Genomic DNA, 23,821 nt, shown 5'->3' on the forward strand with positions numbered 1-23,821 from the left:
GAAAATGTATGGATGTAATGGGTGTAATAATAACTTAATAAGGATCCCTCGTCTCCCTGTCGAAGTCATGTTTCAACATGCTAATACCAATAATGCTGTTGTCAGCTACTGTGACTTTGTAACCCATCTGAAGAAGGATCTACATGAAGCTGCTCAGATTGTACGGAGGAATACTCTCAGAGAACAGACTTGCCATGCCAAGCTGTACAACTGTAGGGCCAAAGGATCACCCCTCGTTGTGGGAGACCGGGTGTTGATCGCCAACAGAGGTGTCCCAGGGAAACGCAAGGTTGCAGATAAGTGGGAGTCGACCCCATATGAAGTCGTATCAGTCAAGCCTGATCTTAATGTCTATAGAGTCAAGGATTGCCTGACGGGCAAAGAGAAGGTACCGGTAGTTCACAGGAATTTGCTGCTCTCTGTTAGCTTCTTGCCCTGTGAGGGAGATCTGGCCAGCCAATCTGAACACTCAGGGTGTAACGCTGCTATGCACAGAAGTGATGTATGCCCTGATGTGCATGACGCGGTCGAAGACAGTGATGTCCGTACAGTAAACTGGGTGATACAGTCAGGTGAAGAGCAAGTTCATTTAGAGGTGGAGGATAACTCACTCGACAGTATATCTGATGCCCAGTCTGACTCTCTCACAGTCGATACATCCAGTCAAGGAAGTCAGCACATCCCCGAACAAGATGTTGATCATACTGCAAGCGACAATGCGGAAAGCCCACCACGGTGCTCTGAAAACATGATCCTTTTGGGTGTGGGGCCTCCAGACATTGTCCTCCCAGACGAGAACCCATTGAACACTGACCCCCCCGGACATTGTCTCCCCTGGTACTGACACGTATGAGACAGCCGCTCCTGATACTGAATGTTTAGACTTGATTGTCCCAGGCCCTCAAGCTCAGGTTATTTGTGCTCAACCTAGCCGTTATGGTCTTAGGGTCCGCCATTCCATCAGGCCTCCCGGTCGTCTTATTCGTCAGATGAATGACCAGTTGGTAGGTGACAATTCTGTGTCCGCAATATCTGCTGGTTCCTTGTTTAGGTTCTTTAGAGATGCACTTTCAGTTTGAGTAACAAAGCTTGAGCAAGAAACAAGAATTGTGCCTATGTGAGTACTTGAAACTACAGGAACAATATTTTATATTTCAGAGATGTAACAGGCATCTTTGAGCCTGTGCTTAGTTAGGAGTTTGATCGCCTCCTTTCTTTTCACACTCCTTTTTGGGAGAGTTTTAGAACTGACATGCACTTCAGTTTGTTCCTTGTAATACTGTACACGATTTTTGTGTCCTTTTTTTTTATTAGTATTTGCACTTTTGCATGTGATTTGTTTCTGTTTAGTGTAGCACTCCCATATTTAGCAGAATTTCAGGGGGGTGTATGTAACGGGTGTAATAATAACTTTTGTTTTATTGAAATTCCTGCTGAAATATGTGTATAGTTTTTGTTAAGTGTCCTGCAATGATGAGTCCAATAGTGCCACCTGCTGGTATGGGGTAGGGTTTGTTTTGGCTTTTGACATGTGACCGTAAGGCGGGGTTTTGTTGGCAGTCTACAGAGCGAGCTGCCAACGGTAAGACACATCTTTTGGTGCTCCACAAAAGATGTTAATTTTAAACATTGTAACCATAGCTGACAAATCTCTCAACATGCACAGTAATGTGATTGATGTTGTCAAGCTGTTTAGATTTATTTTCGTTTTGTTTCTGTTGTGCAAAAATGTTAATTCCCCTTGTAGAGATCAAAGAGATCAAAGCCAGCAGAGAAGCTAATGTTGTGACTCATTTAATCTGCAAGTAAATTGTATCCGTTTTTATACTCATTATTGTTCTTATTTCTATTTTCTCATATATATAAAAAGGATGGTGTTGGTTAAAATTCAGACTAAAGAAAAATATGTTGAATTCATTGTAAACGTTAAAAAAAAAACCACTATACCATCTCTTGTTAAAACTATCTTGTTAAAATAGATGTAAAAATGTATTGTGATATTCTAAAATGTATTTTATGTAAATTGAAAAGAAAGCTCTTTGATATGCTTTGGGCAGTCTAGAGAGCGAGCTGCCAACGAGATCAAAGCCAGCAGAGAAGCTAATGTTGTGACTCATTTCATCTGCAGAAACTGTAATAAAAACCTCATCATCCAGTCCAGCACGAATGTGGATCTTTGGTGGGACAGGTACACTGCGGTTACATGGAGACAGCAATGATGATAATAATGATGGTAAAAAAGTGAAAGAAGTAGTTATGGTGATGATGATGTCATGATGACAATGAAGAGACTGTGTATCCACAGAGCCATTGTAAATATGTATCATTATGAGTTATTTTGTACATGTAAATACATAGGGAATCTAGATTTGGGATGCAATTGATGAGGTGAAGTCTTGGGCTAGGATTTAATAAGCATATGTTACTTCCTACTCCCTTTCATGTACATTAACATTGTTTGTGGGATTTTTTTTTTTCCATTTGTTGTTTTGTTTTTGCTTTTGTCATGTCCGAAATAAACGTTTCATTCATTCACTAACGCACCAGTGATAATGTCAGTTGAGTTACAGAATTGTATCAATAATGCATTTAAGCTCTCATTACCGAAAATAGTAACCCAGGAACGCGTTCTTTTGTAACGTGTTAGTTCAAACACTGTCGCGATATTATTGTGACTATCATTAAGAGCTTGTGCGCTGTTTACATTATCTATCTAGATTCTAGACTATTATTTAAATCCCTATTTGTGTGTGTGTGTTGGTGTTTGTGTGTGTGTGTGTGCGTGTGTGTGTGTCTGTGTGTGTGTGTGTGTGTGTGTACGATTGTGTGCACGTGCGTGTGTTTGTATGTGTGTGTGCAGTGGTATGTGGCTTATAGGTTCCGAAATGGCTAAACAGATTTTCGTTAATATTTAGACAGTAGTACTTTAGGCTTCTGGGAATGTCTTTAGCTAGGTATAATGTCAAGGCACCCCCAATAAATATCAACAAAATTGATTAACACTACTACTTTCAGGTTCAAGCGACTCTGGAGCTGCATGTGGTCATACTGTTCTTTGGCACTCACTTTTTCAACAAACCACAGCCCCGAACAACCTCGCTCAAGTAACAAGCCCGGCAATGCCAAACCCGGCAACATTGGTTGTCACTATTTGCCAATCATGTTGCTTTTCCAGACGCAGGATTTCATTGGTTATGCATATCAATAGGAAAAACAGTTATCCCTAGTCACTAAAGGTGGGTAGAGTAGCCAATTATTTTACTCCAGTAAATGTACTGTTACTTCAGAACAATATTACTCAAGTAGAAGTAAAAATAAATAACCCAAATAATTACTTGAGTAAAAATAAAAACGCACTTTGTGAAAAAATTACTCAAGTACCGTATTTTCCGCACTATAGGGCGCATCTAAAAGCCTTTATTTTTTTCAAAAGCTGACCATGCGCCTTATTTATGGATCAATATTAAGTCCAAAGTCTTGCAACTAATGCAGCAGCCGCCAACTAGATTTCCCCCCGAACGCCAAGTAGTCCGTGGTGTATGCTGGGATTTATTTACCTGCGTTTCATTGGCTAACCAATGTGTCAATCAGCATTTGAATCGATCACTATTGGCGAAAGTTATTCGGAGGTAAAGGTGGCGGATCCTTTTTATAATTTACAGGCTGGCATAGGCTAAAGCGGCAAAACAAAGCCTGCAATTGGCCGAAAAAGATGAATGTGAATAGCACGTTGGGTTGACGGAATAGAGAAAGCATTTTTTACTATTCTGTATTTGTAAATATTTTATTCTCCTTGATTTACTACACTCACGGATATAAGAGGACCATGGTTGCACATTATTATTGAACACAACGACTTCGATGAGCTACTCCGGCTATATATTTTCCCTGTATCTTGTTTCAGACTGAACTCGATGTTTCTGTGATAAGCGGTGCAGATAATGGATGGAATGGAGTGTCTATTTTTAAATTAAACTCAATTTCAAGTGTTTATTGTCATATGCACAGTAAAGTTGCGAGCGAAAAAGAAAATAGAAACTAAGGAATGGTTGGCATTTCTTGAATCCCAAGACTTTAACCTTCCGAATGATATTTGGAACGATGCATTTGAGTGACATCGTACGGACACCGCATCCGCACGTGTTCTCGACACGTATTTGCTTCTTTGCAAGCTTTCGGAATGTTAAGGGGGTAATAAGTTTGAACTATCTGACTGTTTTGTCGACGTTCCCATTGTAGCGCCTTATAATCCGGTGCGTCTTATGTATGTCAAATATCGGACCAAAAACTATTTTTTCGGGGTGCGCCCTATAACCCAGGTGCGCCTTATAGTGCAGAAAATAAGGTACTGCAGCAATGTTGTATTTATTGATATTTTTTAATCAACCATTCAATAAGATCATCAAATCCTCATCAACAATAAATAACATTTAGTTTAAAAATGAATTAAAATAATCAAGGTAAATTCATGTACTTTAATAAATAATAACATAATAATAGTATAAATCAAAGAAATAGATTAAGCACATATAGCACTTCTAAATCTCCAGTATTTTTGAACGGGCTCTGCAAACAGAACTACAGCTCAAGGGTCGGCAACCAAAAATGTTGCAAGAGCCATACTGGACCCCAAAAAAAGTAATTTTCCAGGAGCCACAAAATAATAAAAGCCTTTTTTAAGCCTTAGAATGTATGCAAGACTTGCTGTATGTATCTTTATTAGCCTACTATCACATTGACTAAGTTGGATGCAGCACATCCTTTGAAAAATGTTGTGACTACTTTGTTGTATGATACCGCCTGTATGATACTTTGTTAAAATATTAATGGTTTATGGAATGTTTATTTGTTATGTTAATATAAAAAATGCAAATAATCCAATTTTGATGTCATTTTTATTTTAAAGGTTTGAAAAAAACAACAAAAAAAGTGTATAATGTGCACCTTATCTAGGCAACAAAACAATGCACTGAAACGTAGCATGTATTTATAAATATAAAAAGGGGAAATGTTTGGCAAAGGTAAAATAAATAAAATCACATTAATACAGTTTAAGTTTGATTTATGTGCAGTTATTTTTCTCTTTTCACCTTTGTGGTTCTTGGCGGAACACTCACACACACACCTGTTTGCGACCTGCGCAGCTTCCTTAGAAGGGGCAGGGCTTGGGCCGCATAGATCAGCTCTCACACAGGGGACACGGAAGACATTAAACGAAGGAGGAATGCGTGTACATAAGTAACAGGTTCAATAAAGCATAATGTAGCAGATTATGAGAACTGTTTCTTCTTCACAAATCTACTCAAGTAATGATCTGCATTTGAAATGGTCTGCATTTATATAGCGCTTTTCATGTCAATAACTTCCCAAAGCGCTTTACAGTGTGCTTCACATTTCCCAATAGCGGCCTTGTGTTGCAGCCATGTAAGACGCTAACCTGCTTATTGGGGGTTCAGTGTCTTACCCAAGGACACTTCGACATGTAACACGGACAAGCCGGGATTCGAACTTGGATCCCTTGATCCCAAAACGAGCGCTCCACCTCCTGAGCTTAAAGGACCTGGTATTCCCAGGCAGTCTCCCATCCAAGTACTAACCAGTAAAAGTATAGTGATTTAAAAATACTTCAAGAAGTACAAAATGTCCCAAAACGTACTCAAGTTAATGTACTGGAGTAAATGTAACTCATTACTACCCACAACTGCTAGTCGTAATTTACTTGTTTTCTTTTCTGCTTTCGTCGCTTCACAGAATGACGCGCATTATAGTTTTTGAGGTCTGCAGTGGACTACTAGCCAGTATTTTTGTTGGTATCCCGGGGCAAAACTGCATTGGTCACACTAGAGACTGCTTAGCACCTTCCCAAAGAGAGTGCATAATATTTGTGCAAACGTCAGCCATCTATCAATTCAGTACATTGTGCAGTTTGTGTTTGACCTGAAAGTTGCTCGGGATTTTCAGGATCGAGGTAAGATTATTTGGATTGAAATGAAGCACAATCATCCGAGGGGATATTTCGTGATCTTCTTTAGTTCTTAAGCTACTCAACTGGTTGGATGAGGGAGGGAAAAATAGGCCACAGTTGTGCAGTCAACAACAACAACTATGTCTAACATTTGTTATCGTATCTGCCATCATCTTGTTTTTGTGTTGATAACTATTATCTGAATTATGATTGGGAAAAACAGTAATGATCACAATAACAATGTTTTCAACGATTGATTGGATAATATACTTTGTTTTATGGTTTTTTTCTAATTCTGTGTGAATTGAAAACCAGAAATGAAAGAAAAACTTCTAGAAATATTTCACCCATAGCAGTGAGACCAAACCCTTGGTCGCTATGGTAACAGGGTAGCATGAAGTTATGTTTCCAGGAAAATGAGAAAACACATTTAGAAATAATGCATGGATAAAACATTTGTATAGACAGACATAATGAGTTGCAACATTAAGTGCATTGTATTCCTTAATGTTCCAACATACTGTATACTGTTTTTTCTTCCTTTCATGTTTTGATGAGTTAGCGTTAATGTTTGAACATCGCATATTGTCTTGCTTTTTTTGTTCAGTAAGATTTAGTTAGTTGTCCGAATAAGCCTATATGTTGTCTTCCTTTAAGGATTTTGTTCAGTTAGTCAAGTTAAGTCACATTTATTTGTAAAGCCCTTAATCAAAAAATGTCTCAAAGGATTACACAGACTACAATTACACCATCCCTTTATCTGAAACCGACATGCGGGCAGAGAAAAACTCAAAAACTTCAGCATGAAGAAAATAAGAAACCTAGAGAAAGGGACACACAAGTGGCACTGCCCCTTCCGGGATGAGCAGGCTGCAATAGATGTTGCATTGGGTAACCATACACAACATAGTCAACATCAATAAAAAACACACGTTATATGTAAAAGTGTTCAAGAAAGTCCATGACAGCAACAAAGCAGCTCCCCATCTTTCTCAAATCTTATTTTAAGTCTGGATTCGCTTCTCCACCCTGAACCAGACAGTTGTGACGTTGATGTTTCTTACAACATGCATTACGCCAGTGATCATTTTGAACACTTTTTTTTTTCTTTAAAAAAAACCCAGCCCCCAATGATGTGTAGTTGTAAATACAGTACAGCAGTGCTTAGCAATGAAGCTCCCTCTCCCTCATTGATGATGGACAGAAAAGATACAGCAAAGCCGGTAGGGGCGGGGCCGCACTGCAGCAGTAAACCCTCCGCTTCTCCGCCCCTCCGTTCCGGGAGACAGGTGGTCAGCGTCCGGTTGGTGTCTCCGTTCACCTTCCTCGGCCCCGATATCGACACACTATCCCACGCCCTCCACGTCGGGATCGCGTCCCCGATGGACTTGCCGCGCGCAATCGCAGGGGGGAGGACAGTAGCCAGAGTCAAGAACTGCAGCGACCCGAACGCTACGCGCGGAGATCCGCGCCGCTCCGCTCCTCGTTTCGCGCACCCTCAGCGAGCCGGCTGTAGTTCGCGGGAGGGGGGCCTTTCGACGGAGGAATGACATGCACCAGTGAAAAGTTGAGAGGATTCAAGCAGGGTTGTGCCTTGGAAAAACGGCAGCGGAATCATTGGAGGTTCTCGTCCAGGCTCGGAAGTTGTTGCAGGCGGTTGTCAAAATGGCTTCGGGCCCCGGGAAAGCTGTGCAGACCCCCGGGCCGGGATCGGCCGTCAACGGGAATGCTGTGGAGCCCCAGAACGTCGAGCAGGAGCAGGGTGATTTGCAGATGCACAATAAGATGTGCAAGAAGATCGCCCAGCTCACTAAGGTAATATGTCTCGGTGATAATCTTAACCTGAAATCCGGCGTGGCCTCTCTCAGGTATTCGCAGGGCTGTGCAAGGATCTCATTGTGCACCGGAGCGTGCACGGATATCTATTGAGTAATTTGAGCTCCGGGAATGTAAACACATTGAGCTCTCATACAATTGCAATTAGAGTAAAGCTTTTTTTAATACATAGTCTGCGTCAACATTTCATGTTTGCGGACAAAAATAAATGTATGACAAAAAAAATGAAATTAGCTGGACTCAAATCAATGTCAAGTGTGTCTGCACACTGCATTCTGGTCTGTAATTGGAGCAATTAACATTTCAGTGACGTTCAGTTGAGTTTGTTGAAGCATAGTCAAATTTACAAATAAAATAACTTACATCGTATTCATCATTTGATTGGCAGAGCATGAAAGCATTACATAAACTGTAGAAAAGCTTTATTCTCTCACCTCAACTTATAAATTAATCATATGCACTGCCCCGTTTGAATTAAAGCGTTAAAAAAATCTTCCATTATGAAAAAAGTCCATTCAACCAGATTAAAAAATACTGGATAGCAGAGTTGATTTTAGATTCAGATTTTGGGGTGCTGTCACCTAGAGTGTGTGATCCATCATGGACCCCAAAGGTAAAAAGAGAAAAATAACTGCACAGAAATCTAACTTAAACTGTGTTAATTTGATTTTTTTTTACTTTACCTTTTCAAAGGTTGCTATTTTATTTTTACAAATTCATGCTGTGTTTTATGACGTTTTTTTGTTGCCCAGTTAAGGGACATATTATTACCCTTTGTTTTGTTTTTTTCCAAACCTTAAAATAATAATATTTAAAATTGAATTTCCGAATTTCTTTAATTTTATCAAAACAATTAAATATTCTGTTGTTCGTCATTCTCCACAGGATGTGCTGCATTCAACTTAGTCCTTTTGATAGTAGGTTAATATTGATAAATACCACAGGTGTTGCGTTCATTATAAAGCTTTTAAAAAAAAATTTCGCGGTTGGCAACAAATTATTTTTTGAGGTCCAATATGGCTCTTTCAACATTTTTGGTTACCGACCCCTGGGCTAGCTTGTTGTTTTGCCTCCAAAGCATGTTAAAAAAGTACTGGGGCTGTAATGTATTACTTGTGTTTGAATTTTCTTTGGTTTATACCGTCCATCCATCATCTGCACTGCTTTTCGTCACCAGGGTCATTGGGGGTGCTGGAACACATCCCAGCTATTTTTGGGCAGTGGGCAGTGGGCAGGGGACACCCTGAACTGTTTACCAGCCAGTGGCAGGGATGATTTATACGATTATACTCATGTTGTTTATTAAAGTACTTGAATTTACCTTGATGATTTTACATTTAAATTATATGTAATGTAATTCCTTTGTTTATTGGATGGATTTTGATGATTTTATGATCTGATTCAATGGTTGTTTATTAAAGTTAGTAAATATGACATTGCTACAGTCACTCAGTACTTGAGTTGTTTTTTTCACACTGTACTTTTTCACTTTTCCTCAAATAAGTATGATGATGATGACTTTTTCCTTTTACTTGAGTCATATTATTCTGAAGTAACAGTACTCTTACATGAGTAACATTTTGAATATTCTACCTACCTCTGAATTTTGTCACGGTTGCCCTTTGCCCTCACTTGGGCCCGCCCATTTGGCACCAGCTGCTGCTTGGTGCCTGATTGGCTCCCCTCCTATTTAAACTCAGTGCTCTCACTCACTCCTAGTCAGACCGTCAACAAACCTCTGGACTTGCAAGACGTATATTTTGACTCTTTCCAGTATCCTACCTGTGTATCCGGTATCGATCCCGCCTGTCTTGTCCTGTTCGGTATCAGTCTCCTGTATCGGGTATCGATCCCGCCTGTCTGGCCCTGTCCGGTATCTTGCTCCAGTCTCCAGTATCCGGTATCGATCCCGTCTGTCCCATCCTGTGCGGTATCTTACTCGTTTATCGAGTATCCGGTATTGATTCCATCTGTCCTGCCCTGTTCGGCATCTTACTCGCATATCCAGTATCCGGTATCGATCCCGTCTGTCCCGCCCTGTCTGGTATCTTTCTCCAGTATCCTGTATCCGGTATCGATCCTGTCCTATCCGGTATCTTGCTCTTGTATTGATCCTGGCCGGTATCATTCTCCAGTATCCCGTATCGATCCTGTCTGTCCCGTCCTGTCCAGTATCTGCTCATGTATCTGGTATCGATCCCATCTGTCCGGTTCGGTTTCGATCTCGTCTGCCTCTGGCTCCGTGTTTTTCCACGCCTGACTCCTCTGTCTCACCTCTTCCGCCCAGCGATCGCCGAATCACTGGCGTTTGTGTTCACGCGCATGACTGTACCATTCCTGTAAAAAAAAGCTTGTGTGAAAACGTTACGCGTCTGGGTCCTCCGTCTGTTCAGGTTCTGACTGTACGGACTGACCAGAAATGGACCCAGCGAACGCTCACACAAGCGCGGATTGGAGAGAGCTGGAAACTCCCTCCGCCCTGCAGCAGTTGCACCGGACTGAGGGCGAGGTCTGGTGACTGTCAGGTGATGTCACCGCTCTTCTGCTGCTGTTCCAGCAACGACAACAGCTCATGCAGCGTCAATTGGAGCAATTAGTTAAACTCACAGAGCTCCTGTTGCGTCAACTCCCGGCATCAATCCTGCCTCCCGGGGACTCCTTCTGTACTGTTGCGCTCCCCGCCCATTCGGCCATGGGAATTGGTGTGCCTCGAATGGGTTTTCCGGGAAAATTTTGTGCGATCTGTCCAAGGTTCACGTTGGCTTGTCTGTTGCGCTCATCGGCCTGTCTGCCGCGCTTGTCTGCCTCTCTGCCACGCCCGACTGCCTGTCTGACTCGCCCGTCTGCCGGCCCGACTCGCTCGACTTTCCTTCATCTGGGACATCGCTCCAGTCTGAAAAGCACTCTATTTTTTGGGGGGGGATTTCTGGCGCCGTCCCCTGAGGGATGGGTTATGTCACGGTTGCCCATTGCCCTCACTTGGGCCTGCTCATTTGGCACCATCTGCTGCTCATTGCCTGATTGGCTCCCCTCCTATTTAAACTCGGTGCTCCCATTCACTCCTGGTCAGCCCGTCAGCGAACTTCTGCACTTGCGAGACGTGTACTTTGACTCCGTCCGGTATCCTGCTTGTGTATCCGGTATCGATCCTGCCTGTCTCGTCCTGTCCGGTATCTTGTTCCAGTCTCCGGTATTGATCCCGCCTGTCTTGTCCTGTCCGGTATCTTGCTCCAGTCTCCAGTATCCTGTATCAATCCAGTCTGTCTCGGCCTGTCAGATATCTTGCGCCAGTAACCGGTATCGACCCCGCCTGTCTCGTCCTGTCCGGTATCTTGCTCCAGTCTCCAGTAGCCTGTATCGATCCCGTCTGTCCCATCCTGTCCGGTATCTTACTCGTGTATTCAGTATCCGGTATCTATTCCATCTGTTCTGCCATGTCCTGTATCTTGCTCGTGTATCCAGTATCTGGTATCGATCCCTTCTGTCCCTTCCTGTCCTCTATCTTGATCTCGTCTTCCTCTGGCTTCCTGTTTTTCGGCACCTGACTTCTCTGTCTCACTTCTTCCGCCCAGCGATGGCCGAATCACTGTTTGTGTTCACGCGCATGACTGCCCCATTAATGTAAAATAAAGCTTGTGTAAAAACGTTACGCTTCTGGGTCCACCGTCTGTTCAGGTTCTGACAAATTTAGTGAGTTTTTTGTCGATCAACCAAAATACAGAACTCAAATCTGCCTTACACGGAATTGTTTACTCTTGTTTCAAAAGTGAGCATAATTGCGGTTTCCCGTCTGTTTACAAAGTGTGTCTTAGTGGCCTTACCCTCTATATGGATTGATACAACTGTGGCACCCACTACACAAAGATGGATATAAAGTAAGTCTGGCAGTTACGATGTGGGGGCAGAAAATAAAATGGAAAATTCCTGGAGAAAATAGCCACTACACACGAGGCTTTTTTTTTTGCAAGACGAAGTTTGCGTGTATCATTCAGCCATGTACTACAAGTATCAAAGTTTGTTGCGACATACAAATATCCTTGTGTTATGCTATGGGTGATTCTTTGTTTGCAGCAACATTTTGATGTCATGATTTAAAAAAAAAAAACATACATAAAAAAACAAAAAAAAACTTTTTCTTATGTTCTATGTCTTTTTGATTCTATTACTACAATTATATGTTTAACACTAGGAAATACATAGTGGTCGAGCTCAGGGATGGATAAAATAATAATTATAGCTTGTTTTCTTTAACAGTAGCTCTGAATGTTTTCCACCCTGCCATTTACTGACAATTTTTTTAAAGCTAATTTTAAAAAACGTTTTATTCATAAATACATACATCTATATTATTATTATTATTATTATATCAATAATATAGAATATTATTGTTATTATTAGCATTATTACTATATTATTTATTTATTTGTATTATCGGTCCCCTTCCTAATTTCACCCCTCTGTCAAGTCGTCACTTCGACTTGTTAGGTTCATAGACCTAATTGGGAGGATTTTTTTAACCTATCTAGCTGTAGCTCTGAAGCTGATCAACTTTTAGCCAGCTAACTTTAAACAGATTAAAACAACTTTAATAACTGAATCTGATTTAAAAAATATTTTACTCAATAAACGTTTTTCATAATTTGCCTCAACATGGTATAACTTTAAGAGTGCCTCGTACAATTAAAATAAAATAAAATGTTAGACTAAAATTTGAAGCTTATCTTTTTCCACACTCGAACTTCTGCCAAAATCAATTGAATTCACTTGTAAATGGCTTTTATAGAATTATAGTCTGTTTTTGGGGGGCACATTCTAACAGGGTAGATAATTACTACTAGTCTAGACATGTAGAATTTGAACAAAATGGCGAGTAAAAATACTAATTCATAACATTTAATTAATAAATTAAAGTTTAGTGTAGTTTATCAAAGTCATAGCTAGATAGATAGAAAATAGATACTTGTATAGAGTGTATGGCCTACAGGAGGTAGAGCGCTCGTCTTGGGATCAAGAGATAGCAGGTTCGATTCCCGGCTCCTCCGTGTTATTTGTCGAAGTGTCCTTGGGCAAGACACTGAATCCCTAATGCCCCCAAAAAGCAGGTCGGCGCCTTGCATGGCTGCATGGCCGCTATTGGTGTGTGAGTATGTGTGTGAATGGATAAGTGTAAAACACATTGTAAAGCGCTTTGGGAGGTCTTCATTGACTTGAAAAGCGCTATATAAATGCAGACCATTTACCAGTTACCATTTACACTTCTTGAGGAAGATGATTACATTGCATTGAGGACACAATAAAGATGAGCATGTGTGTCGCCAAAGAGTTATTTAAAATATAAAATATTATTTGAAATTGATTTTATTTAGGATTTATTGATTTCAAACAGGACGGCACGGTGATGAGTGGTTAGCGCCTCCGCAGAGCAGTTCTCAGGTCATGGGATTAAACCTTCCTGCATGGAGTTTGTATGTTGTCCCTGTGCTTGCGTGGCACTCCGGTTTCCTCCCACATTCCAAAAACATGCATGTCAGGTTAATTGGCCCGTCTAAATTGTCCATATGTGTGAATGGGCGAGTGAGTTGTCTGTCTCTGAGTGCCTGGCGACTGGCTGGAAACGAAATTAGAAAAATCAGAGTGAGAGGAAGACGCAGACATGAAATTTTGCTACAAAGAGAGAATCACCCATATGGTACATATGGGTCTACTCAGTGAAAATTGACAATACATGTGGCTACGGAATGGTTTAACTGCAAAAATAGAATACTGTATTGCAAAATTGGCAAATAATAATTACATTCAACGTTTTTTTTCAATGCTGAGTTTTTAGTTTTGACTCTCAACATCCTGGAAGCGTCAGTCTTACGATCACGCATATAAACGAAGTCAACATGCTTCTCTCAGCAGTATTCCGTCTTCCATATCAGTAGCTCAGGGACCCCCACATACACGAGCTCTGTCCAATAGTGCTTAGACAAGCAGGGCGTGCGACCAGCCGTTAGTTGGCCGCTGACGTTTACAGATGATGATGCGATCCGTTATCCCTTGTGGATTCACCTTTGCGTGATGACAGATGTACGAACATATGTGCGGAAAATAACACGAGAGATGGCTCAGCAGAGATGTTAACTCGTTCGGGGCCTTTGACGGTTATATCTGGCAAAGTTGCATTTTGCTGTAATTGGCCTGGCAGTGAAGGAGTCTGAAGCGACCATGTGTAATATATGACAACTAGATATCGCTGTATTGCGTAGTGCAAGGGTGTCAAACTCAGATGAAAGAAAGAATGACAGAGAGCAAAAGGAAATAGAGAGAGAACAAACAACAGGGAGAGAGAAACACTCAAAGAAAGTAAGAAAGCGAAAGCGAGAACGGCAGGTAGAGAAAGGACAGGAGAAAAGAGAAAAACTGAGAGAAAGAAAGGGAGTAACAGAAAAAAGAGAGAGAAATAGGTTGTTTTGAGAGTGGCATTTGGCTTTGGCGACACAAGTGGACATATTTGAAACTGCAGCTCAGTTTACCATGAGGCTTCTCTAAGCATTGTATTGCAGGCCACATCAAATTATGTGGCGGTCCACATTTGGCCTGCGGGCCATGAGTTTGACACGTGGGACGTAGTGCAACAAACAACTAATGCTAGAAAGCACAAAGAAGAATACAAACAACGGAGACTTAAAGTGACCAAACAAAGCCATTTTTCTTCTTTTTTTGCCCAGATTTTTAAACACCAATTAATATTGGACTTGCAAGGGGGACAGAGAGAGAAGCTTTCAGATGAGAAAAGGCCAACCGGTTCGAAAGGCCTTTTCCTTTTTGTAGAATTGTTTTTATTATCATTATCAACTACATGTATATTGTTATTGCTATTGATAAACATTGTTATTTTATAACTGTCACCATCATATTATGCAAATCCATCACGATTTGGACCTTTATTTATAAACAAAAACTATGAGGTGAATAAATATGTTGGCGAGGATGGTTAAAAGCAAACAAAAACTAAATAAATGGGGATACAATCACATACATATACATCATTAAAATAACACAAAATCAGAGCCTGTTGACGCCGGATGTGCCTCTGCCTCCAGCTCCTCGTCCGCTGGATGGGAATCCCATCTATGCCATGCGACGCCTTCTCCGCTCCAGACGGAGGAGGCGGGGTCTATAATATCTGGTAGACTGGGAGGGTTATGGTCCAGAGAAGAGGTCCTGGATTCCCACGAGGCAGCTTTTTAGACCCAACGCTCATCAGGGATTTCCATCAACTACACCCCGACCAGCCTACTCTCTGCCGGGGCCATCCGAGGGGTGCCCGTCCGTCCGCTCAGCCACCTCCTGGCCCAGCTCCTGCCACGCCTCCATTTGCTGATGTTGAGCAACCTTACTTTGGATGAAGAAGGGGCATCAGACTGATCTGAGGATGCCACTCCCTCCTCCCACCTAATCGGTGGGGTCTGTTTTTTTCCTTTTGTCACTTCTGGAGCCGTGCACGAAAACGTACGCACTAAAAAACTAGTGCAAACACGTACAAAATGTGTGAAAATACATAAAGCGTACGTAAAAGCTCACAAGAACTTCCCAAAACACACGCAAAAATATAGGTAAACATACCTAAAAAGCTACATAAACACATGAAATGTACGTAAATGCACGCACAAAAATGTACTTAAACACACAAAAGGTATGTATATACACACAAAAACGTACATGAACACACGCGCAAAAGTGTATGTAAACAAAGCCAAAAACGTACATAAATACACAGAGAAAAGTACGGAAACACGTACAGAAATGGATGTAAACATGCAGACAAATATGTGGATACTCGCATAAAAACCGATGTAAACATGCACAAAAATGTACGTAAACACACACAAAAATGTTCGTAAACACGCATAAAACATACGTAAACACCAATGGCTGACCGATTTGTCAATCATCATTTTAATCGGTCACTATTGGCTGAAGATTTTTTAAGCCAGAGTAGGTAATTTCCATTTCCTGAATGTAAGCATGTATAGCCTATGGCAAGCTATGAACTGCGAGAAAAAGCTTGCTATTGGTCAAGAGTGGTGTCGATCAAAAGGTCAGAGGCTAATGGCCACATTAGAAATGAGCTCACAAGTTTTTTTACTTTGAAAATGAAATGAGGCAAAACAGACCGTTTACAGTAAGGAACGTCAAACGGTGCAGAAATGCTTTTTATTTTATTTCGGCATTATCTATGTCTTGGAGTAAATATTTTGCTCGGTAGGATTCACTGCCCTGTCCTGAATATAACAAGACCATGACTGACTAACGGCGCATGTTATTGGTGAGCTATGCTGGCTTTATAGTTTTCGGCTATCTTGTTTCAGACTGATCATGATGATACTGTGATGAGCACATTTTAAAATGGTTAGCATATTTTGAATCCAATGATATGTGGCATGATATATTTCAGTGTCTGGTGACATTGTGAAGACACTTCATTTTTTTACAACCAGCCGGCGGGCTGTCAGAATCTTGAATTATTTTTGCAAAAACTTCCTTTTGCATTGGAAAACTGCTTGATAATCCAATCTACCCCCATTTCATGTATTTAAATAGCTCTGCACAGCCCTCCCAGTTTGTTTACTAGGATAAACAGTACAGTGCGCGCATCTTTTGATTAATATTCCGAGCATAGTAGAAAGCAGCACAGCTGAGTGAGTAGCTGTTGCAACAAAAAAAGGTGAGACAGAAAGGTGCACTTTCTCTGCTTGCATCAGCCCGCCTCCCACTCACACAAAGACTCACAACGCACAACTTGAGCGCGTGACTGAATTACAAAGGAGCCCCTATGAGCTGGTAAAGGACAGAACTTCACAAACAAAATTAGATCTGCCTATCAAACCGTTACACCCCTGCTTCTATTTCAATATCTAATAGCAATGACATAAAATAGTGACTTTTATCATTGTGTGCACAGCTAAAAATCCACGACAGCTGCCAGGATACACCCAGTTCACACTTTTGGTCTATCTTTAGCAACAACCGTTCAACCAGGGCAGAAAATAGCGGAGAGGGAGAATCCCTAACTGTCTGAGAAGAGGAATGGTTGTGAGTTCAAGTGCATGAGTTATTAAAGATATAAGGTTACAACCACTGACCCCTTTTCCTGTCGTAATCCATTTAAAACCTCATAAATGAATTCCGGGAGGTCAGAAGCAGGGTTGGGTAGAGTTACTTTAACTGGATTACTTTCAATTACTTTTGGATTACTCCAATACCAAATATGCTAATAAAAGACAAAAGAAACTAAATATGAATAAAATTACTAAATTTTGTGCAGGCTTGGGGTGTAACGGAATACATGGAACAGCAAAAATGATGTTGGCAAGCTGTTTGGATTTATTTTCATTTTGTTTCTGTCACATTTTATGTGAGTTTTGCCGGAGATCGAAGAGATCAAAGCCAGGAGAGAAAGCTTACCACATGTTGTGAGTCATAATTTTATTCATATTTAGTTACTTTTGTCTTTTATTAGCATATTTAGTATTGGAGTAATCCAAAAGTAATCGAAAGTAATCAGGTTAATGTAACCCTACCCAACCCTGGTCAGAAGTCAAGGGGGTTGATTACAGTAGACCCCTTTCGAAAGAGCCCCTAAAGACTATTGATACTGGCACTTAGCCCCTTGTCAATCCTGTAAAATTTGTCTAAAATCCCAATCAGTTTGGAATTGGCAACACTCTGAAGTTTAGTCCCCAACTGAAATAATCACTGCAAGTGCTACATTGAGTAATCCAGGTTGGAAAACTCCCACAAAAAAAAAGTTTTATTCTCGTTTGATTTTTTATTTTGTACTCTTATGCCTGCAGAGGAGAGTGCATAAAATCTTAGGTAGGAAACCGCTGGGACAGCAGCGTGAAGCCTAACTTGGTCCCTGGTCAAATTTGATCATAATCTAAAAAACTAAACACATCTTACACATTTTTCTATGTTTGTCAAGGCATTTCCAAAAGTAGCCATTTGGAGACGACCGGTCTGCAGCTTTAAACCTTTGCAACAGTGTGTTCTACTTTTTAGACATTGTGAAAGAATTATAAATGTTTGACTTCTCTTTACAGAAGTCAATCACTGATTGCCTGTTAAAATAGATACCTAGTTGAATTACACCAATTTAATTGGCTATCCAATGCGTCAATCATTTTAATTGTTACTACTGGCCGAAGATTTTTGAAGCCAAAGTACGTCATCTTTGTTTTTTCAATACAGGCCGTCATAGGCTAAGGGATGCCCAAAAAAAGCTTGCAATTTGTCTAGACTGGTGTCAATGACAAAAAGTGTATCTGAATCGGAATCTCTGAATCTGAAATACACATATATACACATATATATATATATATATATATATATATATATATATATATATATATACAAAGGTCAGAAGCTAAGATGTCGTATGTTCAATATCCTGTGTGGAGTTTGCATGTTCTCCCCGTGCTTGCGTGGGTTTCCTCTGGGCACTCCGGTTTCTTCCCAAAAACATGCATGTCAGGTTAATTGGCTGGTCCAAATTGTCCCTAGGTGTGAATGAGCGAGTGAGTTGTCTGTCTTTGTGTGCTCGACGACTGGCTGGCAACCAGTTCAGGGTGTCCCCTGCCCGCTGCCTGAAGATAGCTGGGATGGGCTCCAGCACCCCCGCGACCCTACTGAGGATAAGCAATGCATATAATGGATGTATGTATATATATTTATATATACTGTATATATATATATATATATATATATATATATATACATATCCTCCTTGATCTGCTACATTGTCATGGTGGAGGAGTTAAGTTGGCGGTCCTGCACCGCACACTGCAGTACCGCTTCCCAGAGGCTAGCAGAGTGAACAGTCCATTATGGGGGTGACAGGGGTCCCTAATGATGTTGTTGGCTCGGGATAGGTAGCGCTTCTGGCCAATGTCCTGAATGGAGGGGAGAGAAGTCCCGATGATTTTCTCTGCTGTCCTCATCACACTTTTCAGGGTCTTCCTCACGTCAGTTGAGTCCAGGAGGAGTTCTCTTTCGTCCTGATGTGGAACCGCTTTCACTGCAGGGGTGCCATTTTGTGCCTCAAACCTCCCAAAGAAGTTGTTGGCCTCATTCAGGAAGTCCATGCTAGAGTCCCCCACTGGGGGGTGGTAGGCTTGTATCTGGTGATGGCCTGAATGCCTTTCCACATATCCCTGGTGTTAGTTGTGCTGAGGAAAAAGTCTTGGATTTTTTGACTGTGCGATCGCTTTGCTAGTTTGATAGCACGGTTCAGGTTGTCCCTCGCAGATCTCGGTGCCTCCTCATCACCAGATTTAAAGGCAAGGTTCCGTGCCTTTAGCAATTTGCGTATCTCAGCAGTCATCCAGGGCTTCTGGTTGGCACGGGTGCAGATGGTTTTGGTGTTGCTGACGCCTTCTGCGCATTTACTGATGTAGGCTGACACAGACATGGCTTACTCTTCTACTGGTATATTCATTCTGTTGTTGTAAGTGGCAGCCTATTTAAACATGTTCTAATCTGTGCATTCAAAGCATTCCTGTAGTGCCTCCATTGCCCCCTCAGTCCACACCCTCACCTGCTTCACTGTAGGTTTTTCTCTGGTCAGCAGAGGCTTGTATGCAGGAATTAGCATAACAGAAAGGTGATCTGATGAGCCAAGGTGGGGGCGGTGGGCTGCTCTGTATGCTCCTCTGATATTTGTATAGGCCAAGTCTAATGTGTTCCTACCTCTTGTAGCAAAGTCGACATGCTGGTGGAAATGTGGGAGAACTGTTTTCATGGTGGCCTGGTTAAAGTCCCGAGCAACAATAAAAATGCATTCGGTGTAAGCATGCTGCAGTTCACTCACAGTTCGGTAGAGAACGTCCATTACCTCCTTTGTATTAGCGCTGGGGGGCACGTACACAGCAGTAATGATAGTAGCGCTAAACTCCCTGGGGAGGTAGAAGGGTCTGCAAACCACCGTCAAAAGTTTAATGTCCCGTGAGCAGTGATTCGAGATTATCTTAGCATTTCTGCACCAGTTGTTGTTGGTATTAATGCATAGTCCGCCAACCCTGTTATTACCGGTGAGTATGCCGCTCCTATCAGCGCGGAATCCAGTTAGCCCCACAATGCTAACAGCGTCAGCCGGGATAGATGAGTTTAACCATGTCTCCGTCAGAATTATAGCGCAGCAGTTCGTCATCTCGCGGTTCGATGTTAGTTCCAGTTGTAGATGGTCCAGTTTATCGTCTATAGAGCGAACGTTGGAGAACAACATGGATGGGAGAGGCGTTTTAGCATGTATCTGTTAGCATAACTCATCAACATGAGTCCATTAGCATAATATGTAAATATGAAGTTGTTAAAATATAGCCATTACCAAAAATTTTTAGCATGAAGATGTTAGCATCTAGTCGTTAGCATCAATTTTTAGCATGTAACCATTAGCATAATTCATCAACATGTACCCCATTAGCATAATTTGTGAAAATGAAATCGTTAAAATATTGCCATTACCAAAAATTTTTAGCATGAAGAAGTTAGCATTTTGAAGTTAGCATCACTTTTTAGCATGTACCTATTAGCATAACTCATCAACATGAGTCCATTAGCATAATTTGTAAATATGGAGTCGTTAAAATGTTGCCATTACCAAAAATTTTTAGCATGAACAAGTTAGCATTTATCTGTTAACATTACTTTATAGCATTTATCCGTTAGCATAACTCATTGGGGCGGCAGTAGCTCAGGAGGTAGAGCGCTCGTCTTGGGATCAAGGGATCCCAGTTCGAATCGCAGCTTGTCCATGTTACATGTCGAAGTGTCCTTGGGTAAGACACTGAACCCCTAATACCCCCAATAAGCTGGTTAGCTTCTTACATGGCTGCAATACAAGGCTGCTATTGGGAAATATGAAGCACACTGTAAAGCGCTTTGGGATGTAATTGACTTGAAAAGCGCTATATAAATGCAGATCATTTCATTTCATTTCTCATCAACATGAGGCCATTAGCATAATTTGTAAATATGAAGTCGTTAAAATATTGCCATTACCAAGATTTTTTAGCATGAAGAAGTTAGCATTTAGCCGTTAGCATCACTTTTTAGCATGTATCCATTAGCATAACTCATCAACATGTAACCATTAGCATAATTTGTAAATATGAAGTCGTCAAAATGGCATTACCAAAGATTTTTAGCATAAAGAGGTTAGCATTTAGCTGTTAGCATCACTTTTTAGTATGTATCCATTAGTATAACTTATTAATATGATATTGTTTAGATATAGCCATTACCCAAAAATTTTAGCATGAAGAAGTTAGCATTGCCGACAGTGTTTACAGCTAGCTCGCGCTAATACTTGGGCTGGCTGTGCCAGCCCAACCCATTGCCGACAATGTTTACAGCTAGCTTGCTCTAATACTTGGGCTGGCAACAGTTTTTACAGCTGGCATGAGTAAGCATAGCTTCAACCTCCGATCGCTAATACTTGGGCTGGCTGTGTCAGCCCAATAAATCTTGGGCTGGCGTAACACTTTGCTAGCGGCGCACATAGCTGTTAGCATCCTCTCGCTAGCATCCACTCTTTGGAATTCACCATTTACCCTTGGTTAAAGGTAATGTGGGTCTGGCCCCGTCAAGCCACCCTGCTTAGTCCCCACTACCCCTGGAAAAGCCCTCGTTTCCATGACTACCCATAGAAATGAATGGGCCCATGTACTCCGGATGGGAGAAATACATTAGTCCAGATGGAGACTTTTTTTGGTCTCTACATGAATCGTTGGGCTACTCCAAAAGTTCTGGGAGGAGAAGCCCGTCAACCTCTGGCGGAAGAAGATAGATATAATATTAATAATAACTAGACAATTCCCGCGGCAATTGTAAGAGTTGTGATTGATCTGGAAGATGATCCCGGTATGTATATATAACCCCGGTTGTTAGCATTATGAGTTTGCATAAAGTTTTTAACTCAGAGAGATGTTTCTGTCATTTTTTACTTGGTTCCGCCCCCCCACACCCCCCGTTACTGGCAAGTATATTTGAGATGGGCCCACAACCGTTAGCAACAATGATATGCCTTGTGGAGGTCTAAAAAAACACATTCATGGTAATAACATAGTAATAACACTGTTATTACACATTAAAAAACTTACAATCTACATGTTCGAAAGGAACGAGCCATTCCATTTGATGTATAATTCGTCATGGTCCATCTGGAATGCATTGAGCCCATTCAATTTGCTGAGTCGTTAGAAGGTTAGCATTAGAATAATTTTTCAGCATGAAGAAGTTAGCATTTAGCCGTTAGCATCACTTTTTAGCATGTACCTGTTAGCATAACTCATCAACATGTACCCATTAGGATAAATTGTAAACATGAAGTTGTTAAAATATAGACATTACCAATTTTTTTTAACATGAAGAAGTTAGCATTTAACCATTAGCATAACTTTTTAGTATGTATCCATTAGCATAACTCACTAACCGGATCCATTAGCATAATTTGTGAACATGAAGTCGTTAAAATATAGCCAAAATTTGGCGGAAGAAGATAGATATAATAATAATAATAAGATCTCGGGGTATTATAATAGTTGTGCTTGCTTACAGCACTTGGCAATGTAGTTGTGCCTTGCTGAAGCAATCACAACTAATAAGATCTCGGGGATTATAATAGTTGTGCTTGCTCCGCTTACAGCACTTGGCAATGTAGTCGTGCCTTGCTGAAGCAATCACAACTAATAAAAAGATCTCGGGGGATGATATTAGTTGTGCCTGCTCTGCATACTTACATAGAGGGGATTTAAGTCAAGTTCAATGAAGCCCAATGTAGCAGAGTAAAATTAAATTTTGTTCTTGAGAAATTTTCTCAAGTATAAGTAAAAGTATAGTGCCTTAAAAATACTCCTGGAAGTACAAAATGTTTCAAAACTTTCTCAAGTAAATGTAATGGAGTAAATGTAACTTGTTACTTCCCAACTCTGCAGGTAACTGAAAGGGATTACACTTTTAAAGTAACCGTCCCAACCATGGTTATAAGCGTCACACTCAATGCGAGGAATGTGAGACAGGTCACAAGGTGAACATATTGACATGTGAAGGTTGTGTGGCCCAGACTGAGTGGCGTCCTCATAAAATGTGAGCTAGCGTACCTAATATCAACACACGCATATGCACCCCTTACAGTGTGTAAGTGAGACGACGGGTTCATCAGAAGAGTGAATATGAAACCGGTCATATTCGTTATGTTGGTTGCAGTCAGAGAACAGAGAAGCCCTACTTGGGGGTCATTGGCCTTTTTAAGCTATTTTTTTTTGTTAGGTACAAGGAAAGTCTGCATGTTCGATCAAATGATAATACTGAAAAGATCTTTTATTTTTATTATTACTGCCTTACGGTCCACGGATCCTTTAACTGCATGGATCATTGGGGCACCACTCTGGGCATCTTTCTCCACTGCTGACAGTTCCTGGCCTGTTTTATGGTCGCAGCAAAGTTTGTGTCGGACCAATTCTTTTTCTGTCTTCCTCTCCTCCTGCCCGCTTGGACTCTGTTCCCTGGAGAATGATCTTGGCCTGTCCTCAAGATTTTATGACATGTCTCTACTATTGCAGTTTTCATTTTCTCACAGTTAACAACAGTTCTTTTTAGGGTCCAATGTGCCCTCTGATGTTGTTTCCTTTGTCTAATGGGCCATGTAGCTGACGCTTAAAAGTTTCCTGTAGTATCGCATTTCAAAGGCCATGATTTTTCTTTCAGGCTTTGCTGTGAAAGTCCATGTCTTGCAAGCATAGAGGAAGATTGAAGTAGACCGCACTTGCAGGAGTCTAATTTTGATTTCACTGCTGTGTTCTTGTTAGTCGGGATGGGTTTAAGTTTGGCAAGTGCGGCTGTTTTTAAAGCTATGCTGGCCATAACTTATGGTTCTGGCAGCTTCAAGATATTTAAATTTTGTGACAGGCTCAAGCTCTTGGTGTTTAATGGCGATGTTTCAGGTTATACCTTGAGGGTTGTTGGACATTACTT

At 41.1% G+C, this 23,821-nt stretch overlaps 1 protein-coding gene across 4 annotated transcripts in view; it reads left to right on the forward strand.

Moving 5' to 3' along the window:
• The first annotated feature begins 7,219 nt into the window (after positions 1-7,219).
• The window catches only part of fam184b (family with sequence similarity 184 member B), a 184,294-nt gene continuing 167,692 nt past the window's right edge, over positions 7,220-23,821 (forward strand). For all 4 annotated transcript variants that reach the window (XR_015851174.1, XR_015851175.1, XM_088342823.1 and 1 more), the window contains exon 1: positions 7,220-7,780. Coding sequence is in view for 2 of the 4 variants with exons in the window: in XM_088342823.1 (XP_088198949.1) it covers positions 7,631-7,780 (150 nt within the window). In the remaining 2 variants the exon portion in view is untranslated. The remainder of the gene's footprint in view (positions 7,781-23,821) is intronic.

This window comes from Urocampus carinirostris, chromosome 8 (genome assembly GCF_059441175.1).
Source record: "Urocampus carinirostris isolate Australia breed hairy pipefish chromosome 8, RoL_Ucar_1.0, whole genome shotgun sequence".
NCBI lineage: Eukaryota > Metazoa > Chordata > Actinopteri > Syngnathiformes > Syngnathidae > Urocampus > Urocampus carinirostris.